At 40.4% G+C, this 26,222-nt stretch overlaps 1 protein-coding gene across 1 annotated transcript in view; it reads right to left on the bottom strand.

The window, feature by feature from the left end:
- COL21A1 (collagen type XXI alpha 1 chain) overlaps positions 1–26,222 on the bottom strand; it is a 116,438-nt gene that overhangs the window by 30,576 nt on the left and 59,640 nt on the right. Inside the window, exons 11-19 of the mRNA XM_058176888.1 lie at positions 23,824–23,868; positions 23,531–23,584; positions 21,111–21,164; positions 19,994–20,047; positions 18,326–18,379; positions 18,175–18,228; positions 13,315–13,368; positions 245–289; positions 67–120 (exon numbers count right to left, since the gene is read on the bottom strand). Coding sequence (XP_058032871.1) covers positions 67–120; positions 245–289; positions 13,315–13,368; positions 18,175–18,228; positions 18,326–18,379; positions 19,994–20,047; positions 21,111–21,164; positions 23,531–23,584; positions 23,824–23,868 — 468 coding nt within the window. The remainder of the gene's footprint in view (positions 1–66; positions 121–244; positions 290–13,314; positions 13,369–18,174; positions 18,229–18,325; positions 18,380–19,993; positions 20,048–21,110; positions 21,165–23,530; positions 23,585–23,823; positions 23,869–26,222) is intronic.

Raw genomic sequence — 26,222 nt, 5'->3', positions numbered from 1 at the left:
TACAGAACCATAACCATGGCATTTTGCCACACCCTCTTCAAAAAAAATGGAATAACAAAAACATACAGGTAACCCTGGCGATCCTTTTGTTCCTTCTTGTCCTGGCAGCCCACTTTCACCCTAGGATAAATTTAAAAAACAAAACAAAACATTATTGATTATAGAATGCACTGCGGCAGCAGTACTTTAAAGCAAAAAAAAAAAAAAAAGGAAATGTATATTAAATCTACATCCTGATAAATACCTTGTCTCCTTTTATTCCTTGAACTCCAGGGATCCCAGGAATTCCCTTGGGAAAAATAAATTTAAAAGTATTACCGGTAAATAGAAACACCGTTGTGTTTCTCACTTGAAGTTCTTTATTCATTCTTCAATTATCCTTGGAGATAATTATGCATTCATATCCCACTGTGATCTCAGACTTGAAACAGAAGTTGTAAGTTCATGTTTATATGTTTATTTATTTATTATTTATTTATTTTATTTGATTTTTATACCGCCCTTCTCCCGAAGGACTCAGGGTGGTGTACAGGCATAATAAAACCGACAATACAATATACAAGTTTAAAATACGATTTAAAAAACTTATTTTAAATTAGCCCAATGATTAAAATTTACCATACTAAGAAAACCCCGTTTAAAATTAAGAAATTTAAACATTAAAATCCCAATTTAAGCCAGCCCTGCGCGGATAAAAAGATGAGTCTTGAGTTCGCGACGAAATGTCCGAAGGTCGGGTATTTGGCGTAAACCCGGGGGAAGTTCGTTCCAGAGCGTGGGAGCCCCCACAGAGAAGGCCCTTCCCCTGGGGGCCGCCAGCCGACATTGTTTGGCGGACGGCACCCTGAGAAGTCCCTCTCTATGGGAGCGTACGGGTCGGTGGGAGGCGTGTGGTAACAGCAGGCAGTCCCGTAAGTACCCAGGTCCTAAGCCATGGAGCGATTTAAAGGTCATAACCAACACCTTAAAGTGCACCTTAAAGTGTTAAAGACTAGCCATTACGAGCAAACATAACTGTGAACATTGGTTAGAAATAGCTGCATGTTGGCAGATTCACCTATTATATTTGTATGTGTATCCACCTCTCCATCCCAGATTGCATGATCTATAATCTTTGAGCTGTGAATCAATAGAGGAAATGAGTCAACATTAGAATTCTTGACTGATTCTTGAGCGTGACTCAACGATGCACAGAAGGAGGCATCTGAAATATCTTGATCTGGATCTTTAACCACATACACAATTGTTCTTATGAAGAATTAAACTTACACAGCTGTTTCTATCCTGGGCTTCTAGCTCATTAAAAAACTATGGAATCACTGGGCATAATGCATCTTCAAAAGTATTTTTGAACTGATTTTAATTATTTTCTCTCACTGTAACATTTATTGATCATTTATTGATCAAATTTATATACCGCCCTATCTCCCGAAGGACTCAGGGCGGTGTACAGGCATTTAAAAACGCATAAATACAATATAAAAAATATAAAAACAGTTAAAAAACTTATTCTAAAAGCCTGTTAATTTAAAATTAAAAATATAGAATAAAAGCCAATTTAAAAGCCAGTAATTTAAAATTTAGCTCAGCCCTGCACAATTAAATAAATATGTTTTAAGCCCGCGGCGGAAGGTCCGGAGGTCCGAAAGCTGACGAAGACCGGGGGGTAGTTCATTCCAGAGGGTGGGGGCCCCCACAGAGAAGGCCCTTTGGCCGCCGCCAGACGACATTGCCGCGCTGACGGCACCCTGAGGAGACCCTCTCTGTGAGAGCGCACGGGTCGGTGAGAGATATTCGATAGCAGTAGGCGGTCCCGTAAGTAACCCGGCCCGATGCCATGGAGCGCTTTAAAGGTGGTCACCAGCACCTTGAAGCGCACCCGGAAAGCCACAGGTAGCCAGTGCAGCCTGCGCAGGATGGGTGTTATACGGGAGCCACGGGGGGCTCCATCTATCACCCGCGCAGCTGCATTCTGGACTAACTGCAGCCTCCGGATGCCCTTCAAGGGGAGCCCCATGTAGAGAGCATTGCAGTAATCCAGGCGAGACGTCTCGAGTGCGTGAGTGACCGTGCATAGGGCATCCCGGTCCAGAAAGGGGCGCAACTGGCGTAACAATGTCCCTTGTGTCTGCAAGAGACTAATCTTTGTTTCAAGAGAGTGTTTTTGCATGAAACTGTCTCTGCTTTCTTTTTTTCTGTTTTATTTTGGGGATATTGTAAAATATTAAGAAAAATATGTTTCATCTCAAAAACAGCTGGATTATCTTTTATTTTTGGATTGAGATATTTTCTCAGAAACTAACAAAAAACAATGAGGTCTTTATTTAAAAAAAAAGAAAATCTAATTTCCATTCTCATTGTAGCAAGGTTTGGGTTGTGACCCTTTCTTCCTACACCATAAAAAGCATTGGCAAGAAAACACTCAGAAAAGTACTTGGTGTCTCTGCTGGAAAACCCTGACTATCCAAATACAGTTGTGCTTTTTGGCTTGGTTTGGCTTGAGTCTACAGAACTCCCCACATTCACAGTGGCTGTGACTCATTTAATGACCACCAAGGCTCATGGCACCCACAATCATTTAACCCAGCAGAAGTGACTTCATCACACAACTTGCGTACCACAAACAGAAGCTGCCAGTTTTCTTTGCTACTGGAAGCCATAGGGAAAAAAACCAACAATTTTTGCCAGGGGTGAACATATCATATGATTTACTTGCTAGGAGCCAATAACAGCCACACGCTGAATTTTACACACGCTGAATTTTACAATCTCCAACTTACACCTCACCTATCACATTGTGATGATCATAAGAAGCTAAGGAAATACATTTGTGCACAAGCACACTTTGCCTCCAAAAGTCTAACACAGAGTAATTAAATTCTTGAAGGCAATATTTTTAAAAGGACAACACGGAATTAATTTTAATTAAAATGTATAGTATACTTGGATATAATAAAATAGGCACCCCTACTTTCAATTGAACCATTTGGGAACAAAGACCATATATCAAAATTAGCTGATGTAACTTTTGTGCACATATATTTCAAATGCTGTACGGCTAAATATATTGACATCTTATGAGACTAATGCTGGAGAGGCCTGCACTGCATTGAAAGTAACTAGATTTGCAATAGAAATTGCAGAAGGGAAGAATGTGACTGATGGATATTCTTTCATATATCGGGGTCCCAAGACTTCTTCAACCATTTTACTTGGAGTGATAGGAGTCTTAGCTTGGAGGGCTTCTCTTTATTTATTGAAATGGAATGATTTATAAATTAATAAATAGAAAACTAGCATAAATTGATCACTAGTAGAATTAAATGGTCTAGTCTGATCCAGAAGGTTTATTGTGGTCTGTAAGATTGAAACAGACTTGATCAATCACTCCATCGATCAAAAGTCCAGTTGAAACAGCAATCTGGCAATCATATTTACCTAAAAAAAAATTCTGCCACTATTACAAGGAAAAGCTATGCACAGTCTCAAACATTCAGACTTCTTATATTGCTTTTCATGAAGGCACTTTTAGATATATTTTTTTCATTCTTTCTGAGTTTTACAAAAAAAACCTGTATATTTGTTTCCTGTAATATTTTTTGTGTTAACAATGACTGATTTTAGTTCATGTTTAGCTAGAGATATGCCAAAATAAGGGTCCTTATTTTACCCTAACTTCTTCTGCGCATGCTCGAATGGCAGCATTTTGAATTTCATGGAGATGGTAGGCAGGGCTTTCCCTGGCCGAAGGGGCCGAAATTACCGCCCGCCGGGCTGTCTGGTTCCTCCGCTTCGTTAGATGATCATGCCGGCAACCAAGGGGGAGGTCTTCGAGCCTCGTTGGACCCTCGGTTGCCGAGAACGGAGCCGAGTTCTGGGGCGGGCAGCGGATGGCGGCGGCCATTTTTAGGGCCTGGGTCGGCGTTTTTTTTCCAGCTGGTCTGGCCTGCTACATACCACTGAGGAACATCGGAGCATCGGCGGCTGGGATTTTCGGCTGCGGCTGATGCTGGCGGCATTGGTGGCAGTAGCAGGCGGAATTTTAGCCGCCGGAATTTATCGGCTTCACTATCGGCCATCTCCCAGCCTGGCTCCTGGCTCCCGACTCCCGGCCTGGCTCCTGACCGCGACCTGGCCCTGGGTTTTTAAGCCGCGATATCCACCGGCGACGCACCAGTGGCCTGGTCTCCGTTCACCGCGTTTTCCATCAGCGGCTTCCACCAGCGGCATTTCCACCAGCCACGTTTCTTACTAGCCGCGCTTTCCACCAGCGGCATATTAAATGGTGATATGGATGGCGGCGGAGCGATGCACCAGTGGCCTGACTGTTCGACCGCGCTTTCTGTGCTTTCCACCAGCGGTATTTTTCCATCAGCCGTGTTTTCCACCAGCGGCTTATTAATGGCGGTATGGACGGTATAGACGGTATTGGTGACACTGGTGGGCTGCGTGAGTTCCCCCCCCTCTAAGATATTGGACCGTTGGATCTTCCGATTTCTTGAGTCCCTCTGGCCTTTGATCGGTCCTGTGGTGGCCATGTCGTGGTTTGGCACCCCGGCCTGCTCCGGCCCGATTCCCTGGCCATGTTTGGCATCTGCGGCATCAGTGGCGGGCCTTGTCTTGTGGCCATGATATTCCATCAGCTGTTTCCCGACCTGATTTGGCCATGACCTGGCTTCTGGTCGCTTTTTCATCTGCGGCATTTGACATCAACGGAGGGACGGTATTATTGGTCCTAAGGACGTCGTTGTGGCCCATGTTGGCCCTTGATAAGTTAACAATAATACCAACGACATTGATAACAACTAATAACAACAATAACATCGCTGAGGACAGGGATGAAGCAGACATTGGTGCTGGTTTAAGATCTGAGTCTTGATACTGTGTGGCATTTTACCCGGCGACTTTATTCTGATATTTACTGTCCGACGAAGAATGAACTGCTCGAATTTTTACCATCTTATATCGGGTCCCGTTTTGGATATATTTATGCCGGCTAGGGATGGCCCCCCCTCCCCCTTTTTCTGCCGTTTTTACATTTCCCATGAAATATTCGTCTAGTGAGCTCTTACGACTGCGGGGTTGCCCCACCTTGCAGGAATGGCCCTCTACATTATCGAGGGCCTGCCTTAATGAAGGGTCTTGGGATCCAGAGAGGTGGCATGCGTCGAAGAAGAACCTTTGGGGGTTTTTAAATAGGTTTTTAAAGAAGGGTTTTTTAAGGGGTGGGAGGGAGGAGACGGGTGGGGGGAGAAACCCGTCAGGGAGGGGTCCAGCCCCTGCATTCGCTCGCGGCACCACTTTATCTGGTCCGAAGGCAGGGGGGGAAGGGTATGTTCCAGTTTCAGAGGATTGTTCCATCTGTACAGTAAGTGGGAGAGGCAGATACGGCGGAAGCAAGGGGCCGTATCGTTTTCTGGGACCACGTGCTCGCTATATTAAAGCGATCATGTGCTCCGGCCCCTTAGTCTTTACCCGTTCCCCGGACGGCCAAGATTCTCAGAGCTTGGGCCTTTGGTTGATGTTGTGCAATGCTCGGTCCGTGGTTAATAAAGCCCCCCTGATTTGTGACCTTATTCAGGGGGAGTCCGCAGACCTCATGGGCATTACGGAAACCTGCTTGGGCACGGAAGGGGGTGTTCCCCTTGTCGAGTTGTGCCCTCTGGGTTTCCGAGCATTTCATCAACCGAGAGCCCAAGGTAGGGGTGGCGGGGTGGCGGTTGTTATTAGGGAAGGTCTAGAATCTAGGGAGTCCACTGTACCTCAGATAGCCGGTTGTGAATCCCTCTTTGTGAGGTGGGGGTCATAGGAATCAGATGGGCTTGTTGATCACGTACCTGGCTCCTTGCTGCATGACTACAGCCCTGCCCGAGTTGTTGGAGGTGCTTGCCGGAGTGGCGGTTGAGACCCCCAGACTTATGGTCATGGGGGATTTCAACCTGCCATCGACCGGCTTGTCATCGACGGCAGCCCAGGAGTTCCAGGCTTCCATGACGGCCTTGGACCTGATTCAAGTAATTGATGGCCCCACGCACATGGGGGGAGGCACACTGGACTTGATTTATATCTCTAGTCAGTGGCTAAATGATCTGGACTTAAGAGATTTAGTAACAGAACCTGTGTCATGGTCAAATCATTTTCTCCTTTGTTTGGACTTTCGGACCGCCACCCACCACTGCAGGGAGACGGAACCAATGCGTTGGTTCCGTCCCAGGCGCCTGATGGACCCTGAGCGGTTCCTAACGGAGCTTGGGCCGTTTCCTGAGGATCTGGCCCACGGCACGGCTGAAGAACTAGTCGTGGCCTGGGAGCAGGCCGCGGCTGGGGCTTTGGACCGTGTCGCGCATTTGCGGCCTCTGACCCGGCGTAGGTATCAACCGGCCCCTTGGTTCACCGAGAGGCTGAGGGAGATGAAACGCCGGCGAAGACGCCTAGAGAGTGCCTGGAGGTCCAGCCATTCCGAAGCTGACCGGACACTAGTTAGGTCTTATTCTAAGACCTACCTAGTGGCAATGAGGGAGGCGAGGCGTTCTTACGTTTCCACCCTCATTGCGTCGGCAGATAACCACCCGGCCGCCCTGTTTCGGGTGACCCGCTCCCTCCTTCATCAGGAGGTGCGGGATTACCCCTTACAGGGACGTGCCAAGGAGTTTAGTGGTTATTGGAATTGGAATGATCCAGGTGAGAGGGCGGAGATGTGTCTTGTCGAGATTGTTTGGGATGAGTTTGACCTTGTGGCTCTCGAGGACGTGGACAGGTTGTTGGGGAGGCTGCACGCCACCACGTGTTTATTGGACCCGTGTCCTTCCTGGTTGGTGCTGGTCACACAGGAGGTGACACGAGGCTAGCTCCGGGGGATTATTAATGCTTCTTTGCAGGAAGGGGTCTTTCCTGCCGCCTTGAAAGAGGCGGTGGTGAGACCCCTCCTCAAGAAGCCTTCCCTGGACCCAGCTATTTTGGGAAATTATCGTCTAGTCTCCAACCTTCGCTTTGTTGCGAAGGTTGTAGAGTGTGGTGGCACGGCAGCTTCCCCGATACCTGGATGAAGCTGTCTATCTAGACCCGTTCCAGTCCGGCTTCCGGCCCGGATATAGTACGGAGACAGCTTTGGTCGCGTTGGTGGATGATCTCTGGAGGGCCAGAGACATGGGTTGTTCCTCTGCCCTGGTCCTATTAGATCTCTCAGCGGCTTTTGATACCATCGACCATGGTATCCTGCTGCACCGGTTGGAGGGGTTGGGCGTGGGAGGCACCGTTTATCGGTGGTTCTCCTCCTATCTCTCTGACCGGTCGCAGATGGTGTTGACAGGGGGGCAGAGATCGACCGCGAGGCGCCTCACTTGTGGGGTGCTGCAGGGGTCGATTCTCTCGCCTCTCCTTTTCAACATCTATATGAAGCCACTGGGCGAGATCATCAGTGGCTTTGGGGTGAGATACCAACTGTACGCTGATGATACGCAGCTGTACTTTTCCACCCCAGGCCACCCCAATGAAGCTGTTGAAGTGCTGTCCCGGTGCTTGGAAGCCGTACGGGTCTGGATGGGGAGAAACAGCCTCAAGCTCAATCCCTCCAAGACGGAGTGGCTGTGGATGCCGGCACCCCGGTACAGTCAGCTGCAGTTGCAGCTGACTGTTGGGGGCGAGTCATTGGCCCCAGTGGAAAGGGTGCGCAACTTGGGTGTTCTCCTGGATGGACGGCTGTCGTTTGAAGATCATTTGACGGCCGTCTCCAGGAGAGCTTTTCACCAGGTTCGCCTGGTGCGCCAGTTGTGCCCCTTCCTCGACCGGGATGCCTTATGCACGGTCACTCATGCTCTTGTTACCTCTCGCTTGGATTATTGCAATGCTCTCTACATGGGGCTCCCCTTGAAGTGCACTCGGAGGCTTCAGTTAGTCCAGAATGCAGCTGCGCGGGTTATAGAGGGAGCCACACGTGGCGCCCGTGTAACACCACTCCTGCGCAGACTGCACTGGCTGCCTGTGGCCTTTCGAGTGCACTTTAAGGTGCTGGTCACTACCTTTAAAGCACTCCATGGCTTAGGGCCTGGGTACTTACGGGACCGCCTGCTGTTACCACATGCCTCCCACCAACCCGTACGCTCACACAGAGAGGGACTCCTTAGGGTGCCATCCGCCAAGCAATGTCGGCTGGCGGCGCCCAGGGGAAGAGCCTTCTCTGTGGGGGCTCCTACTCTCTGGAACGAACTTCCCCCTGGCTTGTGCCAATTGCCTGACCTTTGGACCTTTCGCCGTGAGCTGAAGACGTATTTATTTACTTGCGCGGGGTTGGCTTAAATTTTAAATTTTTTAAATTTTTTGGATGTATTTTAATGGGTTTTAAATTTTTAATATGTTTTAAATTTTTGGCCAATTTTATAATAAGTTTTTTAACTGTTTATTTTAAATTGTATTTGTTACTGTTTTTATTTCTGGCTGTACACTGCCCTGAGTCCTTCGGGAGAAGGGCGGTATAAAAATCTAATAAATAATAATAAATAATAATAATAAAACAAGCAAAGCCCATATTATATATTTATTATTTATATAAAGTAGGATTCTGCCATACGAAGACAGTTTTCCCCCCATGCTATCACTTCATTAAACAACTAATTTCCACAACACTGTCTATGCCACGGGTGTCAAACTCGCCACGTCATGATGCCGTCACATGATGTATTATGATGTTTTTTCCCTTTGTGGAGCTGGGTGGGCATCGCCTGCGTCTGATACATCCGCCCCCTTGACTGCAGTTTGACACCCCTGGGTTGCCTAGGATGTCAAACCACCCGGTAGAGCTGTATTACATATTATCCTTCTCATCTCTCCTATTTCCTAATTCCTTAGTTTTTTCTGACTATAACTTGTTGTATTTCACGATTTATGTTGGCTGCTTTTATGTTGATTGCTTGAGTACCCTATCACTATCACTGAGTGTTGAATCTATGATTTATGATGATTGCATTTTAGGATTATGATTATCACTTGTTGCTTGTATGAACACAAAGAGTTTATGCACCAGACACAAATTTCTTATGTGTGTCCAATCACACTTGGCCAATAAAGAATTCTATTTCTATTTCTAATAGGTTTTGTTAGACTTCAAGTTGGCAGAGAATTCTTGTTACTGCTATTTTTTTAAACCTGCCTCAGGATAATTGAAGAATTATTAGCAATCATGTTCAGATTCAGCTTAAAAATAATATATTTCTACCAAAACTGCTCAGAAGTAGCCTTCACTTTGATTCTTCTTATGGCATTTCCACATGAGAGTTCACTGTAGCTGACACCTACATTTTTATGAGCAAAAATTGAAGAAGGAAGAATCACTCTGCATCTGGGTGGATCTTATTAACAGGAAAACCCATTTATTTTCTGTTCAAAATTAAATTTCCTTGTTACATAACATATATTCCTTGATACACAGAAAGCTGCCAGGAGAACAACTAGAGCACTAAGCATTTGGCAAAGATTATAGCTGAAAATTTTAAACAGAGAATGCTCTGCGAGTCACAGAGAAGAAAGGCACAGAATTCCAGGAAGAAAGGTTATTCTAAAGTAGGTGGTATTTTCTTTCTCTAGTCTGTCTAAAACCATGTGATGTAAGAGGTCCGTGGCAAAGGCTGTATATTTGGTCAAATCCTGGCAAACGAGTCTTGTGTTTTTTAAATTCTTTTTTTAGAATAATAAATACAAAATACTTCAGCATAGTTATGAAATTGTTGCTTAATTTCAAAGGTTAACTACCTTTTCATATGAATGAATTACCAATGTATGTAGCAACCCAAGTGAACTTTTTCACTGTTCTAAAGCAGATTCAAGGAATTTGTGGAATGGTTAGGTATATCTGCTTTGTGATATATCCAGATGTCTATGGAGATTCTCAGTCATTCAGGTCATGGTTGTCCCAAAAGTACTTTTTCAAATTGCAACAGGACTTTGTTTGCCCTTGAGGATATTTTGCTTCTCATCCAAAAAAGTTCTTAGGCACTGACCGAATGGTGGAGGATGGAAGTAAGACACACTTCAAACCAGGGGTGAAATTCAGCAGGTTCTGGCAGGTTCTGGAGAACCGGTAGCGGAAATTTTGAATAGTTTGGTGAACCAGCAAATACCACCTCTGGCTGGCCCCAGTGGGGTGGGAATGGGGATTTTGCAGTATCCTTCCCCCAGGAGTGGGGAGGGAATGGGGAGTTTGCATTATCCTTCCCCTGGAGTGGGGAAGGAATGGAGATTTTGCAATATCCTTCCCCTGCCATGCTCACCAAGCCACGCCCACAGAACTGGTAGTAAAAAAAAATGAATTTCACCACTGCTTCAAACCCAAAAATACACTAAGGCAGAAGCTTGTCCATCCCAAGGGTAAAACACCCAGACACAAGCTGAGCAACATGATATATGCAGTACAATGCAGTGAAACATATGCTTAGATCTGTACATTGGAGAAACAAAACAAATCTTCACAAATGCATGGCACAACATAGGAGAGCAAACCTATCAGGACAGGAGTCAGCAATCCATTTGCATTTGTAAGACAAAGGTCACCCTTTTGAAGACAGCAAAGTCCACATTCTGGGCAGAGGACCACTGGTTTGCAAAAGGCGTCAAAGAGGCCATCTACAGGCCTCTCTTAACAGAGGGGGAGGGATATGACACCACCTATCTTCTGTTTATAATACAATCATTTCAGCAGTTCCACAAAAGTTCCATCCCTATTTCAGGTGACCCTACTGTAGCTTCAACAACTCTCAGAAAGAGTGCTAACAATATAACTGCAAGGAATATAAATCCTTCCATCCTCCACTATTCGGTCAGAGCTGAAGAAGTTTCTTGGATGAGAAGCGAAACAGCCTCAAGGAAAAACAAAGTCCAGTTGCCTTTTGAAAAGTACTTTTGGGATATACAACCCAGAATTTCATCACTGAAACAGTTTTGAATATTCTAAATGAATTTAACTAAATGAATATTAAGGAATGCTTGTAGTGGCATTAGAAATATATCGGTAACAGGTATGAATGTTGATGTACTTTTTGTTTTGCTTTGCTTATGATGTTGTGCTATTGGCTGACAGCCCAAGTGAGGTGTATGGTGATTTTTAGACTCTATAGCTGCTCCAGGAAGAGAATCAATCTGAAAATCAGTGTGTCAAAGACAAAGATGGTTATTAAGTCCCTAATATTTTGTCGTGAGTGTAAGTAATATCTTCAGTACTACCTAGCTACAATGCTAGCACTGATGATGTTGCTTATTTAGGTAATAAAAGGTATGCAAGAAAACAACCAAGCTCCGAGAGCACCAAGGACCCCACAACTGTATATCTATCCAAATGATAGGATCAAGAAACAATGGGTGGTAAATTAAACAATTGCACAATAAATACAGATAGGAAATTAAACATGAAGTATAAGTTTCAATCTAACATTTCTAAATAATGAAAACTGCTGGCTTTATTCAATTTAATCTGTACCATATAAACATCTAGTTTTTGTGAGCATTACATTAACTGAGATGATAAAGAATGTCTGTCTCTGATCAAACACTAACTCAAAGCAGATCATCCATACAATGGTGAAATAACCGAGGGAAACAGAATGTTTGGATGCTGTACAAATGGGAAAAGTGCCATTCTCTGGGAGTATTGTAAAAGTTGCATGGAGCATTTCATGAATCATTGGCTGTAGGAAAGGCAGTCTTAGGGGAAGTCCTTTGTGGAATTAACAGGGTATATCCTCCATTGGCATCTGAGTGAAGAATTTTAATTTGCAATCCAATTCTCTCTCCTGCTCTAGAAAAATAGTTTTCTGTAAAACATGCTTTCTCCTATATGGTAAAATGATCATCAAAGCAGTGTAGGATAGGTATACCAGTAGTTCCCGGGCTATGGCTGTAACTGAGCTTGGCAAATATGGTCATAAGTTGTGCCAGTTGTAAAGTGGGTGACTAAACCAATTTTATGACCTTTTTTGCAGTAACCATTAAGTAAACACTACAGTCATTACACGAACACTGCGGAGATGGGTTTCAGCAGGTTCTGACCAGTTCTGGAGAATCGGTAGCGGAAATTTTGAGTAGTTTGGAGAACTTTGCCAGAAATGGGAAGTAAATGCCTATTTCTTGCACGACCATTGTAAATTGAGCCCATGCAACTGCAATTGGCCATAAATGCAAGTAAGTTGCTAAGCACCCAAAATATGGCTACGTGACCATGGTGGAGGCAACATTGGAACTTTGAAACCAGGTCATAAGTAGTTTTTGGAGGTCTAGCAAGCTTCATCATATGTTGAGGACTACATGCACTAAAAAGGATATTGAAGAATCAGAGACTAAAATAATTGTTAAAACGTTGACAGTCCCTCCAAGATGGAAAAAATGGAAATATGGAGCAGAAAAATGGAAGGGTCCAGGAATTTCTGAATCATGGGCTCAGCAGGCAGAGCTTAGGAGGAAGAATACTGGCAAGTTAGAATTTTGAAGAACTTGGAATTATGGTTAAAAAATATGCACCTCAAAGGTTCAGGGATGTTTGGGTCAAAATTTTTTAGTTCCTGACAGACATCACTTTATTGTTCTCCCTCCCTCTCTCTCTCTCTCTCTCTCTTTCTCTTTCTCTCTCTCTTTCATCTGTTTGTCTGTCTACATCCATTCATCCATTATCTATCTATCTATCTATCTATCTATCTATCTATCTATCTATCTATCTATCTATCTATCTATCTCTCACCACTCACTTTTGGAGATAGATGGAGATGCATATCTTAATACTGGCTACTGAGACTTACCGGGATGAGGGAGGGTGGAAATGATGAAAGCAGCATTGTGAAAGCTCTGTTCTTTTAATTAATGTGTTAAGATGTCACAGGAATGTATGAAAGGGATGTAACTTGCTTTAACGAAAGTGGTGGGTCCTGCAGATACTTATCCCAGCTTCCATTCCTTAGCATTCTGACTTCAGAATGGCCCCAAATATTAACCATAAACCGCTTTGAGACTTTTTTTTAATGGAAGCAGTAGAAAGTAGTTTTAAATAAATAAACAATAAGAAATATTATGTCAACAAGCTCCCTATGAAAGCACTACTTTTCTAAGATGGAAAGAAAGAGTCATGTTGAGGAATGTCAGTAATTGCTCACCAAAAAGAAAAGTACAGTAGTAACACAAAGAAGAAAATCCTCATTAATCTCTTTAAAAAAACATTAAAAGATCAGCTGCCAGGATTCGGTATGTGGTTGTGTTCTGTTTGACACCCAACTTTTAAAAATAGATTTTAACAAGGAAAAGTGAATGTCAGTAAAACAACGTCAAAACTGAAAAACTTACCGGATTCCCCCGTCTTCCTTCTGGTCCTGGAGAACCCTGTTGTCCAATTTCTCCCTTAATGTTGATGACAGAGAGATAATCAAGAAACTATTAAATTTCCAGTAGCACACTGGGAACTGTAACAGCCAATATCTGGGTGGAGATGGGAAATATCTTATGTAACAGCTAAATCTTGCTGTTACACAGCATGTTTCTTCAAGCTGTTTTTTTTTTAATTTTTCCACTTGCATTTATGTTACAGACCTTGCCAATGATGCAAAATCTATATTCAGGCCAATGGTGGGTTTCACTTACCTTTGCTATGGGTTCGCTCGTGCACGTGCTCTCGCTTCCCTCGCACACGCACCACTTCTGGGCATGCACAGAGCATATTTGATGATGTCTGGGTGGGTGGGCGGAGCCTCCCACCACCACTATTGATGGTTCACCCGAACTGGGGCAAACCGGTAGCAACCCACCACTGATTCAGGCCCATTCCCCTATGAAATAAATCTCTGGAGTCCATCAACATTCTGATTTAGCAGAACATGAAAAATGCGCTGGTGTGTGCTGCTCTATTGGTTTCTGCTTCCAGAGGGCTTAACCCTAACCTTTCCAAAAAAGTCAGGGGTAGTCGATTTGGCTGCATTTGTCAGCTAACAACTGATGTAGACCTTGCTGATTTATGGCTCTATTATCTGCATTAAAAGCAACTGGAACAAGGTTCATGCTGGAAAGCACTAGGAGCACATATGTGGGATTAGTCAAGAAAATATATAGAAATTTGCCTGGCTATTTTGTCAGAGAATTCAGAAAAACAGTACAATAGTACAAAAACGGTCGCTGTGTTTGAAATTTTGAAATGACAACTTTTACAAGAGGGTCCAGGCATATTTTTCCTGAATGCTATCATTCTGAGGTGCTCCATAATGCTTGTAATTCCATATACATTTGTGGGAGAATGCATGCCCAGACACACACTCAAAATAAAGGTTACAAGCCATTACTGCCCTAAAATAGCTAATAGTAGCTAACAACCATGGCTGACCTCACCCCTCCAAAGCTCATAGGGCAGTTCTAATTTGAACTTCAATGGGAGATGAGCAACAAAATCCCAGAAATGTAACCTATGTAAGGTTTAGTATGGAGATGGCATTAGTCATGCTTGTTCATAATCTATGGTGGAGACAGGAGGTACGTAATGTGTCTATCTTTGTGTTCCTTGATCTGCCTGTGGCTTTTGAATTGGGGATTTATCCGTAGTTTCCGCCTTTCTTCGTGGCTAGTTTCAACCACTGTTGACAGATGGGGAGAAATTTTACTCGGAGTCCCTCAAATACAGATGCAGTACAGTTCACATGAAACCATTGTCTCAATGCCATCCAGGAATGACTGTAGACTTAGCTATTCTCCCAGGCCTTAGGGATTGTATATGGAGTCCCCTTTTCATTTTGATTTGATTTGGTTTGGGTTTTTTTCCTTGCTTCAATTAATTTTGATTTAGTTTGATTACTTCACTCTTCCAGGCTGTTTTATCTTTGATATGGTGTGTGTGTGTGTGTGTGTGTGTGTGTTTAGGTTCCTAGCTGTAAGCTGCGCACAATTGCATTGGAGTCGGCCAACCGATAAATAAATAAAAACATTCCAGAAGGCTGCAATACCAAACCATTCCTCTATTGCTGTCACTGCCACCACCAGCACAAGCCCTCGACTTACGATCACAATTCAAACCCCATTTCCATTGCTAAGCAAGGTGATCGTCAAGTGAGCCGCACTCAATTTTATGACCTTTTTTACCATAGTTAAGGAAATCCCTGTAGTTGTTAAGTGAATCATGCAGTCATTACATAAATCCAGCTTCCCCCATTGACTTTGCTTATTGGACGGTCACGCCACATGGCACAACCATTGTAAGTATATGCTGGTTGCCAACTCCTAAATTTTGAACATGTGACCCTGGGGATGCTGCAATTGTTGTAAGTGCAAGGACCACTTGTAACTCCCTTTTTTTCAGTTCCACTGTAACTTCAAACAGTTACTAAACAAATGGTTGTAAGTCGATCGGTAGACATCGTGTTACTAACCATGTTACTAACTTAACAGCTGCAGTGATTCACTTAACAACTGTGGCAGGAAAGGTCATAAAATGGTACAAAACTCCCTTAACAAATATCTCGCTTAGGAACAGAAATTTTGGGCACAATTGTGATTGTAAGTCGAGGACTACTTATATTCTTTTAATGACCCATTCTGGCTGAGAATTTAAAAACTGGTGTAACCTGTGCATATAAGCCATGGTGGCGCAGTAGTTGGAGTACAGTACTGAAGACTACTTCTGCTGACTGCCGACTGCTGGTAGTCAATAAAATGAGGATCCAAATTGTTGGGGGCAATGTGCTGACTTTGTAAACCACTTAGAGAGGGCTGTAAAGCACTGTGAAGTGGTATATAAGTCTAAGTGCTATTGCTATTGCTATATGATAAATACATAATCTCCATTCCCTACATTTTGAAGAATACCAGGTTACAGAAACTTAACTGCATCTTTAAGAAAGTCTAACTCTGAAATACTCATGTTTTGAGTTTCTTAAAGAGGGAGGTTATGAATAGTGGGAGAATTGGTAAATATAACTTTTTCCATCCAATGGAAAGAGTTCCTAATGACAAAGAAAACTCTTCCACAAAGAAGGGTGGGACCTTGATTATTCCACAGCAGAGAGTTTGCAAATGTATGAATTTACAGAGGCCAACATATAGAGCTTATGATTTTGATGTGTAGCAGAATATTTACTGTTTCCAGGGGGGGGGGACTATTTCTGAATTTTTGGAAAGAAACTGAAGAAGATTCCAGAAGAAATGTTCAAAGACACTTCTTTTGTTAAAATATTCTGACTTTGATTACAATAAAATCCAAGTGAAATGATGTTTTATAGACAGCAGATGTTAAAAGGCAAAATGGGAACATTTTAATCCAGCAGAAACAAGAGGCCATTGCTTTTTTAATTTCAAACTCTTCAGAAATAAATGCTACACTTCTTCCTCCCGCTCTGTATTATAATCTAAGAATGAAAAAATGCAGTGTATTTAAACAAAAGCATATATTAAAAGTTAGATTTTTAAAAAGTACTATTTTAAAAAATAGTAATGCACTTGCATTGTTCTTCAAAATTTCCTATACTCTCTATTTATTGCTGCCAGAACAACACTACATGCCAGAAAGAGCAGTTTAACTTGATTAGGGAATTCCCAAGGTATATAGCAAGGGAAGGGATGGAAAAAGTCGCAGCAAAAATTTCCTAAGAATTCCATATGCAATAAATATCACATGGAAGAGAGCAAAACCATGTAGTTGATCAAGGGACTGCAAGAGGCTCACTTCTTATACTTTATCTGCATGCCAATAAGCATGGATCAGCTTTGATGTATGGAACAGTCCTAATTAGGTCAGGTCCTCCCTTCCATGGAAAAACCTATGAGTACATACACATGTCTGGAACCCTTTCAGGGTGCTATTAGACAGTCAAGAACATGAGTAGTGGAAGTAGGAGGTGGTTGTCTGATTCTCCTATTTATGTGATGAATTGTTTCCTTGTTTCCAGTGCCAGTCCACTGAGTCCATTGGGACTCATTTAATTATTCATAGCTGCTCTTAAACAACATATTTGTTTAAAAGAAATGTAAACATACAAGAATAAGATTAGTAAAATAAAAATCCATTCATAAAATAGAAAAGTATATGCATACAGGTAAAGTAGTCCTCGACTCACAACCACAATTTTTTATTTTATTTTATTTATTTTGTCACAACATCATACAAAAAGATTATATAGTATATACACATATAAACATATATAGGAAGAAGAAAAGAAAAACAATAGGACAGGAACGGTAGGCACGTTTGTGCGCTTATGCACGCCCCTTATGGTCCTCTTAGGAATGGGGTGAGGTCAATAGTAGAAAGTTTTTGGTTAAAGCTTTTAGGATTATGGGAAGAGACCACAGAGTCAGGTAAAGTATTCCAAGCACTGATGATTCTGTTGCAGAAGTCATATTTTCTGCAATCTAGATTAAAGCGGTTTACATTAAGTTTAAATCTATTGGTTGCCCTTGTATTATTGCAATTAAAGCTGAAGTAGTCTTTGACAGGAAGGACATTACAATAGATGATTCTGTGAGTTAAACTTAGGTCTTGTCGAAGGCGACGGAGTTCCAAGTTTTCTAAGCCTAGGATTTCAAGTCTAGTGGGATAAGGTATTTTGTTGTTTTCAGAGGAATGGAGAACTCTTCTTGTAAAATATTTCTGGACACGTTCAATTGTATTGATGTCAGAGATGTGGTGAGGGTTCCAAACAGGTGAGCTGTATTCTAGAATTGGTCTAGCAAATGTTTTATATGCTCTGGTTAGTAGTGTGGTGTTTTTGGAAAAGAAGCTACGCAAAATTGAGCCCAAAGTTTCTATTGCTAAGTGAGGCCGTTGTTAAGTGACTTTTGCCCCATTTTACAACCTTTCTTGCTACAAGTCTTAAGTGAAAATCACTGCAGTTGTTAAGTTAGTAATGCAGTTGTGAAGCGAATTTGGCTTCCCCAATGACTTTGCTTGTCAGAAGGTAGTAAAAGGTGAGCACATTACTCTGGGAAGCTGCAACAGTCATAAATTCATGTCAGTTGCCAAGTGTCCTAATTTTGATCATGTGACCATGGGGATGCTGCAATGATCGTAAGTGTGAAAAATGGTCATAAGTTACTTTTTTCAGTGCCACTTGAACTTTGAACGAATGGTTGTAAGTCGAGAACTACTTATATGCGTCATGCATATGCATGAAGTTAATTTGAATTCCAGTTATGAATACAATATTAGAACAAAATCAATACACTGGGTACCTTAAAACCTGGAATTCCAGGCACGCCATCCTTCCCATTCCTCCCAGGTTCTCCCTGTTTTTATAAATAAAGCTAGAGTTACTCACCAGTTGTAATAGTGCAGAAAAAGGAAAAAGAAAGAGAATTTTCCCCAAATTTGTCAGAAACTTACAACCCGCCCAGGTATTCCAGGAAGTCCAGCAGAACCTTTTTCTCCTTTTGCACCCTGGGAAAAGAATAAGACAAAGCTAAATAAGAGCAGCAGTAAATCAAACTGTCAGCACCCTCTAAAGGCTGACAGAATATATGGTGAGTTGAAGTTGGCTCATTAGTCCTTCTCATGAAGTGCTAAATATGCTTGATCAGTTGTGGAAAAACTGTGAGGCACTTAGCACTGTGAAGAAAAATTCTCCCTTTTTTTTCTTTTTCTTTTAGTACTTATTCAAGGTGATAACAGTCTTATGGGTGAAGTATAGTGTTCTTGCTCTTGTTTTAAGATAAAAGTTGGCCAAGAGATTTGTGAAAACGTTTGATCTTTCATTATACATTACACAATAATTTCTCCCAGGACTGAACTAAAATTGCAAAGGCAGGTCCTCTAATGGAACTCTTCCCATTGGATTTTTTTAAACCTCTAAATCAATTTTATTAAAAGTTTTAAAAAGAAAATGAAAACTGCAAATAGTTTTGCTATATATTCTTTTGTATTCTATAAGCTAGTATTCAATAAAAAGAACGAAAAACAGAGAAAAGATAAAAAAGAAATAGAAAGAAAAAGCAATCAATTTCCTTTGCAACAAATATGATTGCATGATTACAAAATTAACTCTTACTCTATAGTTAGAAAAGAAAACTCACTTTTTTCTATTATTATTTACTTTTCCCCCCAAATCATCAAAACCACAGGTCATAAATGCATTTTTTGTTTCATGCAATATATATATATAAGGGGTTTCCAGACAGCCATAACTGTAGATATTGTCTTTTCCCTAATTAAGGAAATCAATTTGGTCATCTCTGAAATTCCATCATCTTCACCACCATTCCTCTATTGTGGGTGGTGTTTTTTATTTTTCAATATATAGTAATCCAGTTGCTTATCTATTAATTCCAAAAGAAAGTCTCTGTTTCAATAGTGTATTAGTCTTTAAAATCTTCTGAATTAGTGTATTTATTTTTACACCACCACACCTTTTTTTTTTTTTTTTTGCTTTTTCACAGATCTACAGTAACAGGATAAATTGTCCATGTTGTTCACATTTCCAACATAAATTTGTAGTACCTATATGCATTCTATAAATTTCTTTGGTGATAAATATCAAAAATACATCATTTTATAAAAATTCTCTTTAAGTCCAGAAAATAATGTAAATTTAAATTCTTTCAACCACAAATTTCCCATTGAACTGTTTGTATATTGTAGCCAAACATGTTAGCCCATTTTATCATACATTGTTTCACTTATTCTCTCTAACATTTCAACAAAAGTTTATATATTTTAGCAATAACATGTTCATAGTTTGTATATAATTTTATTTCAAACTCAGTCTTGTATTGTTCAAAATCATAAAATATTTTATCCATTTTAAACCTTTTTGAGATTTGTGTATAAGAAAATTATTGACAAGTATATCATTTTGTTGACAAATCTTCTCTTGATTTTGTTTTACAATCCCTTTAAGAAAAATCTAGAACATTATGATAAGCTAACCATTTGTGTTAACTTTTATTTCTTGCCTATAACACCTTAGATTTATATTTAGACTTTAAGAATGGCCCACCTGACATAACGTCTTTTGTCAAACTAAATTGTTTGATCTTATATTCAGCTTAAACTTGCCTTTTTTCCATAAATTCCTGGTATGCCTTGATCTCCTTTAGGTCCTCTGTCCCCCTTAATAAAATAAATAGGTAACTTTATTTTTCTATGCAAAGAGGCAAATTAAATAGTTCAGAATAAATCAAGAAAACATTAGCTCATGATATCTGTGGTGATAGTAGCCATACCTTTTAACATAGTGCAAATGTAGTTTAAAATTAATACTTATTTACACACCAGAAATAAAATGTCTTGATAACTGTGTATTCAGACCACCTGCCTGTCATGACATTTTACAGCCAGTATCAGACGCAAAAGACCAATGCCATGCATTAAGTTCCAATTAAACTGATTTATTTCTTACACCTATGCACAGGAATCTAGTCAACTAACTAATAGTTAGCACCACTTTGGCACTAGTTAAGAGTTAGACTTCAAGATGGGTTGGACTTAGATTGCTTGCGGGAATGTAAAGATTCTAGGCTGATTCCTCTTTGACTCCACCCCCAGACTCCTTCTCCTACACAGTGCTATAAAACATATAATAATAACATTAAAACATATAAAAACAACCATGTGAAAGAATAACAATTCTAATTTACCTCTATTATCATTCCAATTTGCAATATTTTAGGAAGTCTATTGTGTAAAATAATGAATTAAAAATTAAAAAACAAATCCATCTACTAGGAGGTAGTATCAATGGAAGGATTAGCAATATTTCATCTAAAACAAACTTTGCACTAACGTTGATGTGATAAATAGACTAAATATTCCAGACCTTCAGAGCAGGCTAGTTTCAATTATCAGGAAAGAGGAGGTGATAATATTGAAAAATACTTCCTCTAGTATCACAGTCTTATTAGATAAGGTAAAACTATTTAAAACTCGATAGTCAATCTATGTGATATCACCATTTCCAGAAATATGGATATCTACCTCTACTTATTTGACAATATTCTGAACTAAAAGTTGTGTTCCTGAAGACAGAAAAGAAAAAAATGGAATAATAACTCCTAAGGTTTTTTTTTTATTACTCGGAATGAGATAAAAAAGGACAGGATTTTTATTATTTTGACATTCCCTTTATTTTTTTTTAACATCCTACCCATTGTTACAAGAAGCATTTGGTTTGAACCTTAGATGCTGGAATTCCGTGTAATCCAGGGAAACCTGGAACTCCACGTTCACCCTAGAGGGGGGGAAATGTAAATCTCTGTGAAGCATGTTAAGTAAATAAATAAGTATCCAAAGGCATCACTTCATAAATGAGACAAAGATATTTATTCCACAGGGCTTGCTTTCTAAATAAGAATTACACCACTGCTTTCTTCAGTACACAGCCATGAATTCTTTGGTCTGGTCAGGATGCCAAGGCACCCTTGAGCTAACATTTAGCCACTGAATCTTAGAGTATGAAGAAATGATGTACAAAAACAAATGCAAAGGGCACTGCTTTGGCTAGGAAAAAGAAACTAGGGAATAATTAGCCATCAGCCAGAAGCTCCCAGCATCTGCATTTTGAAATAATTAAGAAATGAACTATCTGGAATGCACAAAACATAGAAGCAAACAATCTATGGTGTTCTTCCTAGAACCAGCCCTCACCAAAATTCTTGTTGAGAAATATCTTCCTACAACAGATACTCCACACAGAAACATTAAAAACATATTTACTATGTAGAATTACGGATAGTAAAAACATTTCATTATTTCAGAGAATTCAGTCAATATGTATCTGTATGGCTTTATTCACAAAGTTAGTTTAGCAGGTAACTTTATTTATGGCTTAATACTCTGCTGTTCTCTATCACTGCCAGATATGACCTTTCCCTCCCTGTTTTATATTTAACCACCAATGATTTATTTGCAAGCTCATCTTAACCTATTCCAATAAGACAACTGAATGGTATATTGCCAGTATGTGGAACAGTAAATCTGTACCAGCACATATAAATCAGCATCTAGACAATAAATTAAAGTCCAGGTTATTCACAACTTCTGAAACACTTCAAAATAATCTCTATCCTCAAACAACTGAACATGAGCAATAGTCATCAATCTTGTTTTGAAAAAGTAGCAAAATATTCTTAAATGTCTGAAACTGACATTTTGCAAAACCATTATTTTGTGTAAAGACAAGCTCAAACAGCTTGACCTCAAGTGACTTTAACTCAAATTTCAGTTCAGATATACATTTTGAGGTAGCTTTGAGCTAAATCACAATGGTGTCTTATCTAGGTTTCTATAACTCAGTATATTCTGTAATCTTTTTCTCCTTTTCTTCTTTCCTCCACCATTCAATTTTCCATTTATTTACTTATAATAATCTTTATGGCTGCCCAACTCATTGAGTGACTCCAGATGGCTTACAAAGATAAAAAATCAATATAAAAACAATAAAAAGCAATACACTCATCCTGGCAGCAATAATCAAATCAACCATTACATTCTTTGTTGAGTTTTGCTTTGTCCATGTTTCAATTGAGTTGGATCATAACTGCCTTAATCTCCACAACCTTTAGTAGGTATCCGCAAGTATTAGGTTCAATAGAGGTTAGCTTTATATTTTCACAGTGTTTTATAAATCCTAATACTTCTTATGTCTTTATCTACAGTTATCCAAATTAGTTATATATAGCATTCCAACTATAGGAATCAAGGATTTGATTCCCTTGCAATTTTACATTAATAATTTTTATTTTTACTTCTATTATAGAGTGATTGTTATATGATTAATTTTATGGTGATCCACAAGCAAAATAAACAACAAGAACTAATTGTACAAGAAATGAAGATATTAAACATGTGGCTCAAATGCTTATTGCATACCTTAGAGAATTAACACTCATTAAGGAGCCACGATGAACATTTCATTATTCATTATTACTCTTGGGCTCATTGCCAAATTCATTCTTAACCACAGCTGACTTTGATATTATAAAGAATGGAAAATACACAGAATACAAAGTAATTTGGTCAAGATGAATTTTCACATAATTATATGAGAGTGTTGGCTACAGAGAAGCTATGATATATACAGTGTAAGTATACTATATCCCATAAAAAACCATTCAATACAATTCTAAATTTTTGGATTTTTCATATGTGCAGAATGATTTCCAAACAAAGACAGAAGACTTGAATAATCACATATAAGATTATGTTATTGTGACCTTTTCAAAAATCCTGGTATACTTATATAGTAGGATCATAAACATATACAAAGCCTAACTTCCAAATACATTGTACTTAAACTTGCAAAAATTGCACGGGTGCACACAAATGAACCCATCTTTTGTATTTGGTTGGACATCCGGACTTCTTGGGAAAATTTCAAATGTAGGAGAAAAAACAGCAAATAAAAAGCAAACCATGGCAGAAGATATTACTAAACCAAGAAGTATTCAGGAGCAATTTAAAATAAACCATACGTTTGCAATCAAATATATTTAACAGATAATGTATTTATTAGTAACTATCTTTTGAATATTTTGAGTATTATGTGATGCCACATTTATTGATTGAAATTAATTATAGGCATTAAATTAGCCTTACCTTTGCCCCATCTGCCCCAAGTTCGCCTTTCACACCTGGAAGGCCACGTGGACCCTTGTAAAAAAAATTAATCTAGATTAGGAAACTTGTTGAATTTTATGGATTTTAGTTATAATTATAATAACCATTATCTAAAATGTTGCCTCACAGAGGTTCTTAGAAAAGTTTTTCCCAATTTTGGCCATGCCAGTTAAGAATTTTGCAATTCCCCCCAAAACATGAAGGCACTTAAAGAAGCATTTTTCTTTAAGGAAAAATGGTGGGGGGGGGAGGGAAAGACATAATGAGCTTACTTGAATCCCTGGTGATCCTGGAATACCTGCTACTCCTTGATAACCCTAAGAAGAAAAACCCAAAAGTAATACTATTATGTGTTTGAGCACTTTGCTTTAAATGATTTACAACATTTTCATGGCTCAGCCTTGAGGGTTGTGGAATTTCTGTCAGGTGCACAGAACTGGGACTACCACTGTGCCAATAGAACTTTGGTGGTGGGGAGAGAATACATTTCAGGCCAGCTTCTCCAGCAGAACAGCAAAGTAGTCATTAAAGATTGTTTCATTATCTTCAGATAGATTGAATTAGATGTATTCTAGAGCAGGGGTCTCCAACCTTGGTCCCTTTAAGACTTGTGGACTTCAATTCCCAAAGCTGGCTGAGGAACTCTGGGAATTGAAGTCCACAAGTCTTAAAGGGACCAAGGTTGGAGACCCCTGTTCTAGAGCCACGGTGATGTAGTGGTTAGAGTGCAATACTGCAGGATACTTCTGATGACTGCTGGCAGCCTGCAATTTGGCAGATTGAATCTCACTAGGCTCAAGGTTAACTCAGCCTTCCATGCTTCTGAGGTGGGTAAAATGAGGAGCCAGATTGTTGGGGGCAATAAGCTGACTCTGTAAACCACTTAAAGAGGGCTGCAAAAGCACTGTGAAGTGGTATATAAGTCTAAGTGCTATTGTTATTCCATCCATTAATTTCAGATGACAAAGAGATTGAACTTTACAGAGTTTGGCCCATTTTAAATCAGAACTACATGGAAGGCAACCTCCTGTGAGGAATTCCCACATACAATCATATCAGTGAACTTATTGGTACATTTTTCAGGGATGGTTGATAGAATAGGAACAGAAAACTGGTTCCTAATAAACAGATATGTTTATGTTCTATGTTCCTTCTGCAAGTCTAAAAGCAATTTTATAGAATAACAACATGACACATCATAGAATATACCAACTCACATATGCCTCTTAGAGCAATTCTGATTTTTAAAAAGGCCACAATGATTATGTGGCTATATAAATCAGTTCTGTATCTCAGTGGAGGAAATAGGTTGAATGTCTCCTTTATCTTCATTAACAAAACCGGCTATCATGAATGACATAAAGTTCATTTTCACATGGAATCATAAAGTACATTCCACAAAAATTAATTCAAATTTGAAAGTTGTTGGCAATAAGTAATAAATAGTAGTTAATAGCATTTTGTCCAAAAAAACAAAAAGGTCAGGAAAAGGGATGAGCTGCCAGGGGAAAAAATCCCCATAACTTCATGGCATTCAGGGAATGTAAAAACTTGATGACGGAGTTGTGGTCCAAAGCCATTCAGTCAGCTTTCCTGCCTAGGGCAGGCCTAGAACTCACAGTCTCCTGGTTTCAAACTCCAACTCTTCAATACTTTAATGTATCCCAGTTTCAACCATATTGGATGACAACTAGATGGCAGCCAAGAGATTTAAAAAAAATACTTTCTTGCAACCTAGTGGTCAACTGATCAACCCAGGAATGGGGGGGGGGGGAAGAAAGCTCAATTAACCAGTGGGATAATGAGAAAGACAAAGATTTTTTTAAAAATGCAGTGCGCAGAATTACAAGAGTGTGGTCATGCCAATTGGTGAACATATTTTTACACAGTGGGTGACATTGGGCAGGGCTGGAATTTCTGCCAAAGAAACTACCAATCACAGTCCTTGATATAGTGCACATTAAAGCTGCATTGCAGTAGCCTAGGGCAGACCCATTTTGGGTACACAGTAAAGGTTTGCTGTGGGGAGATGGAGATGTAGGTTGGCATGCTTTCCTACTAGTTATTGGTCGGCAAGGGAGCTCAGAAAATAGCTGTGGCTATATACCTCTACTACCATTCATCTTTACAGGTGGTCCATAGGTTACAACAGCAATTTCCATTGCTAAGTGACATGGCTATAAAGCACAACAGCACAATGTGGTCCCCATTGCTATCATGACTTGTGCAGGTTGTTAAGCAGGGAAGAGCTGGGAGTCCCTGGCAAGCAGTCTGGTGGATGTGCAAGTGCCCCAGGGGTGGGGGTGCTGCTGAAAGCTGCTCCAGAGCACAGGCAAGTATGTGGGTGCCACAGGAAGGCAGGGAATGGGAGCCAGAGTAACTTTGGACTTCCGGCTGGCTTCCTCATTGATTTTGCTTGTGGGAATCTGGCAGGGAACAGTAAAAAGTGCACAACAGTAAAATGTTCAATCATGAGACCGCCACTTGCTGTGACATAGTAACTGTGACCCAGGCCCTAAGTGCCCAGATTGCAAACAATATGACCATGTGGACACGGTGACAGCCAGAACTCCGAGGATCGGTCATAAATCTCCTTCATTCAGCACAATTGTAACTTTGAATGGTTGCTTGAATTTATTTTTTTTATTTTATTTATTTTGTCACACAGTAT

Source organism: Ahaetulla prasina, chromosome 1 (genome assembly GCF_028640845.1).
Source record: "Ahaetulla prasina isolate Xishuangbanna chromosome 1, ASM2864084v1, whole genome shotgun sequence".
Taxonomy (NCBI): Eukaryota; Metazoa; Chordata; class Lepidosauria; order Squamata; family Colubridae; genus Ahaetulla; species Ahaetulla prasina.
Note: the sequence above shows the minus strand (reverse complement) of the source record. Positions and strands in the feature narration are given on the sequence as shown.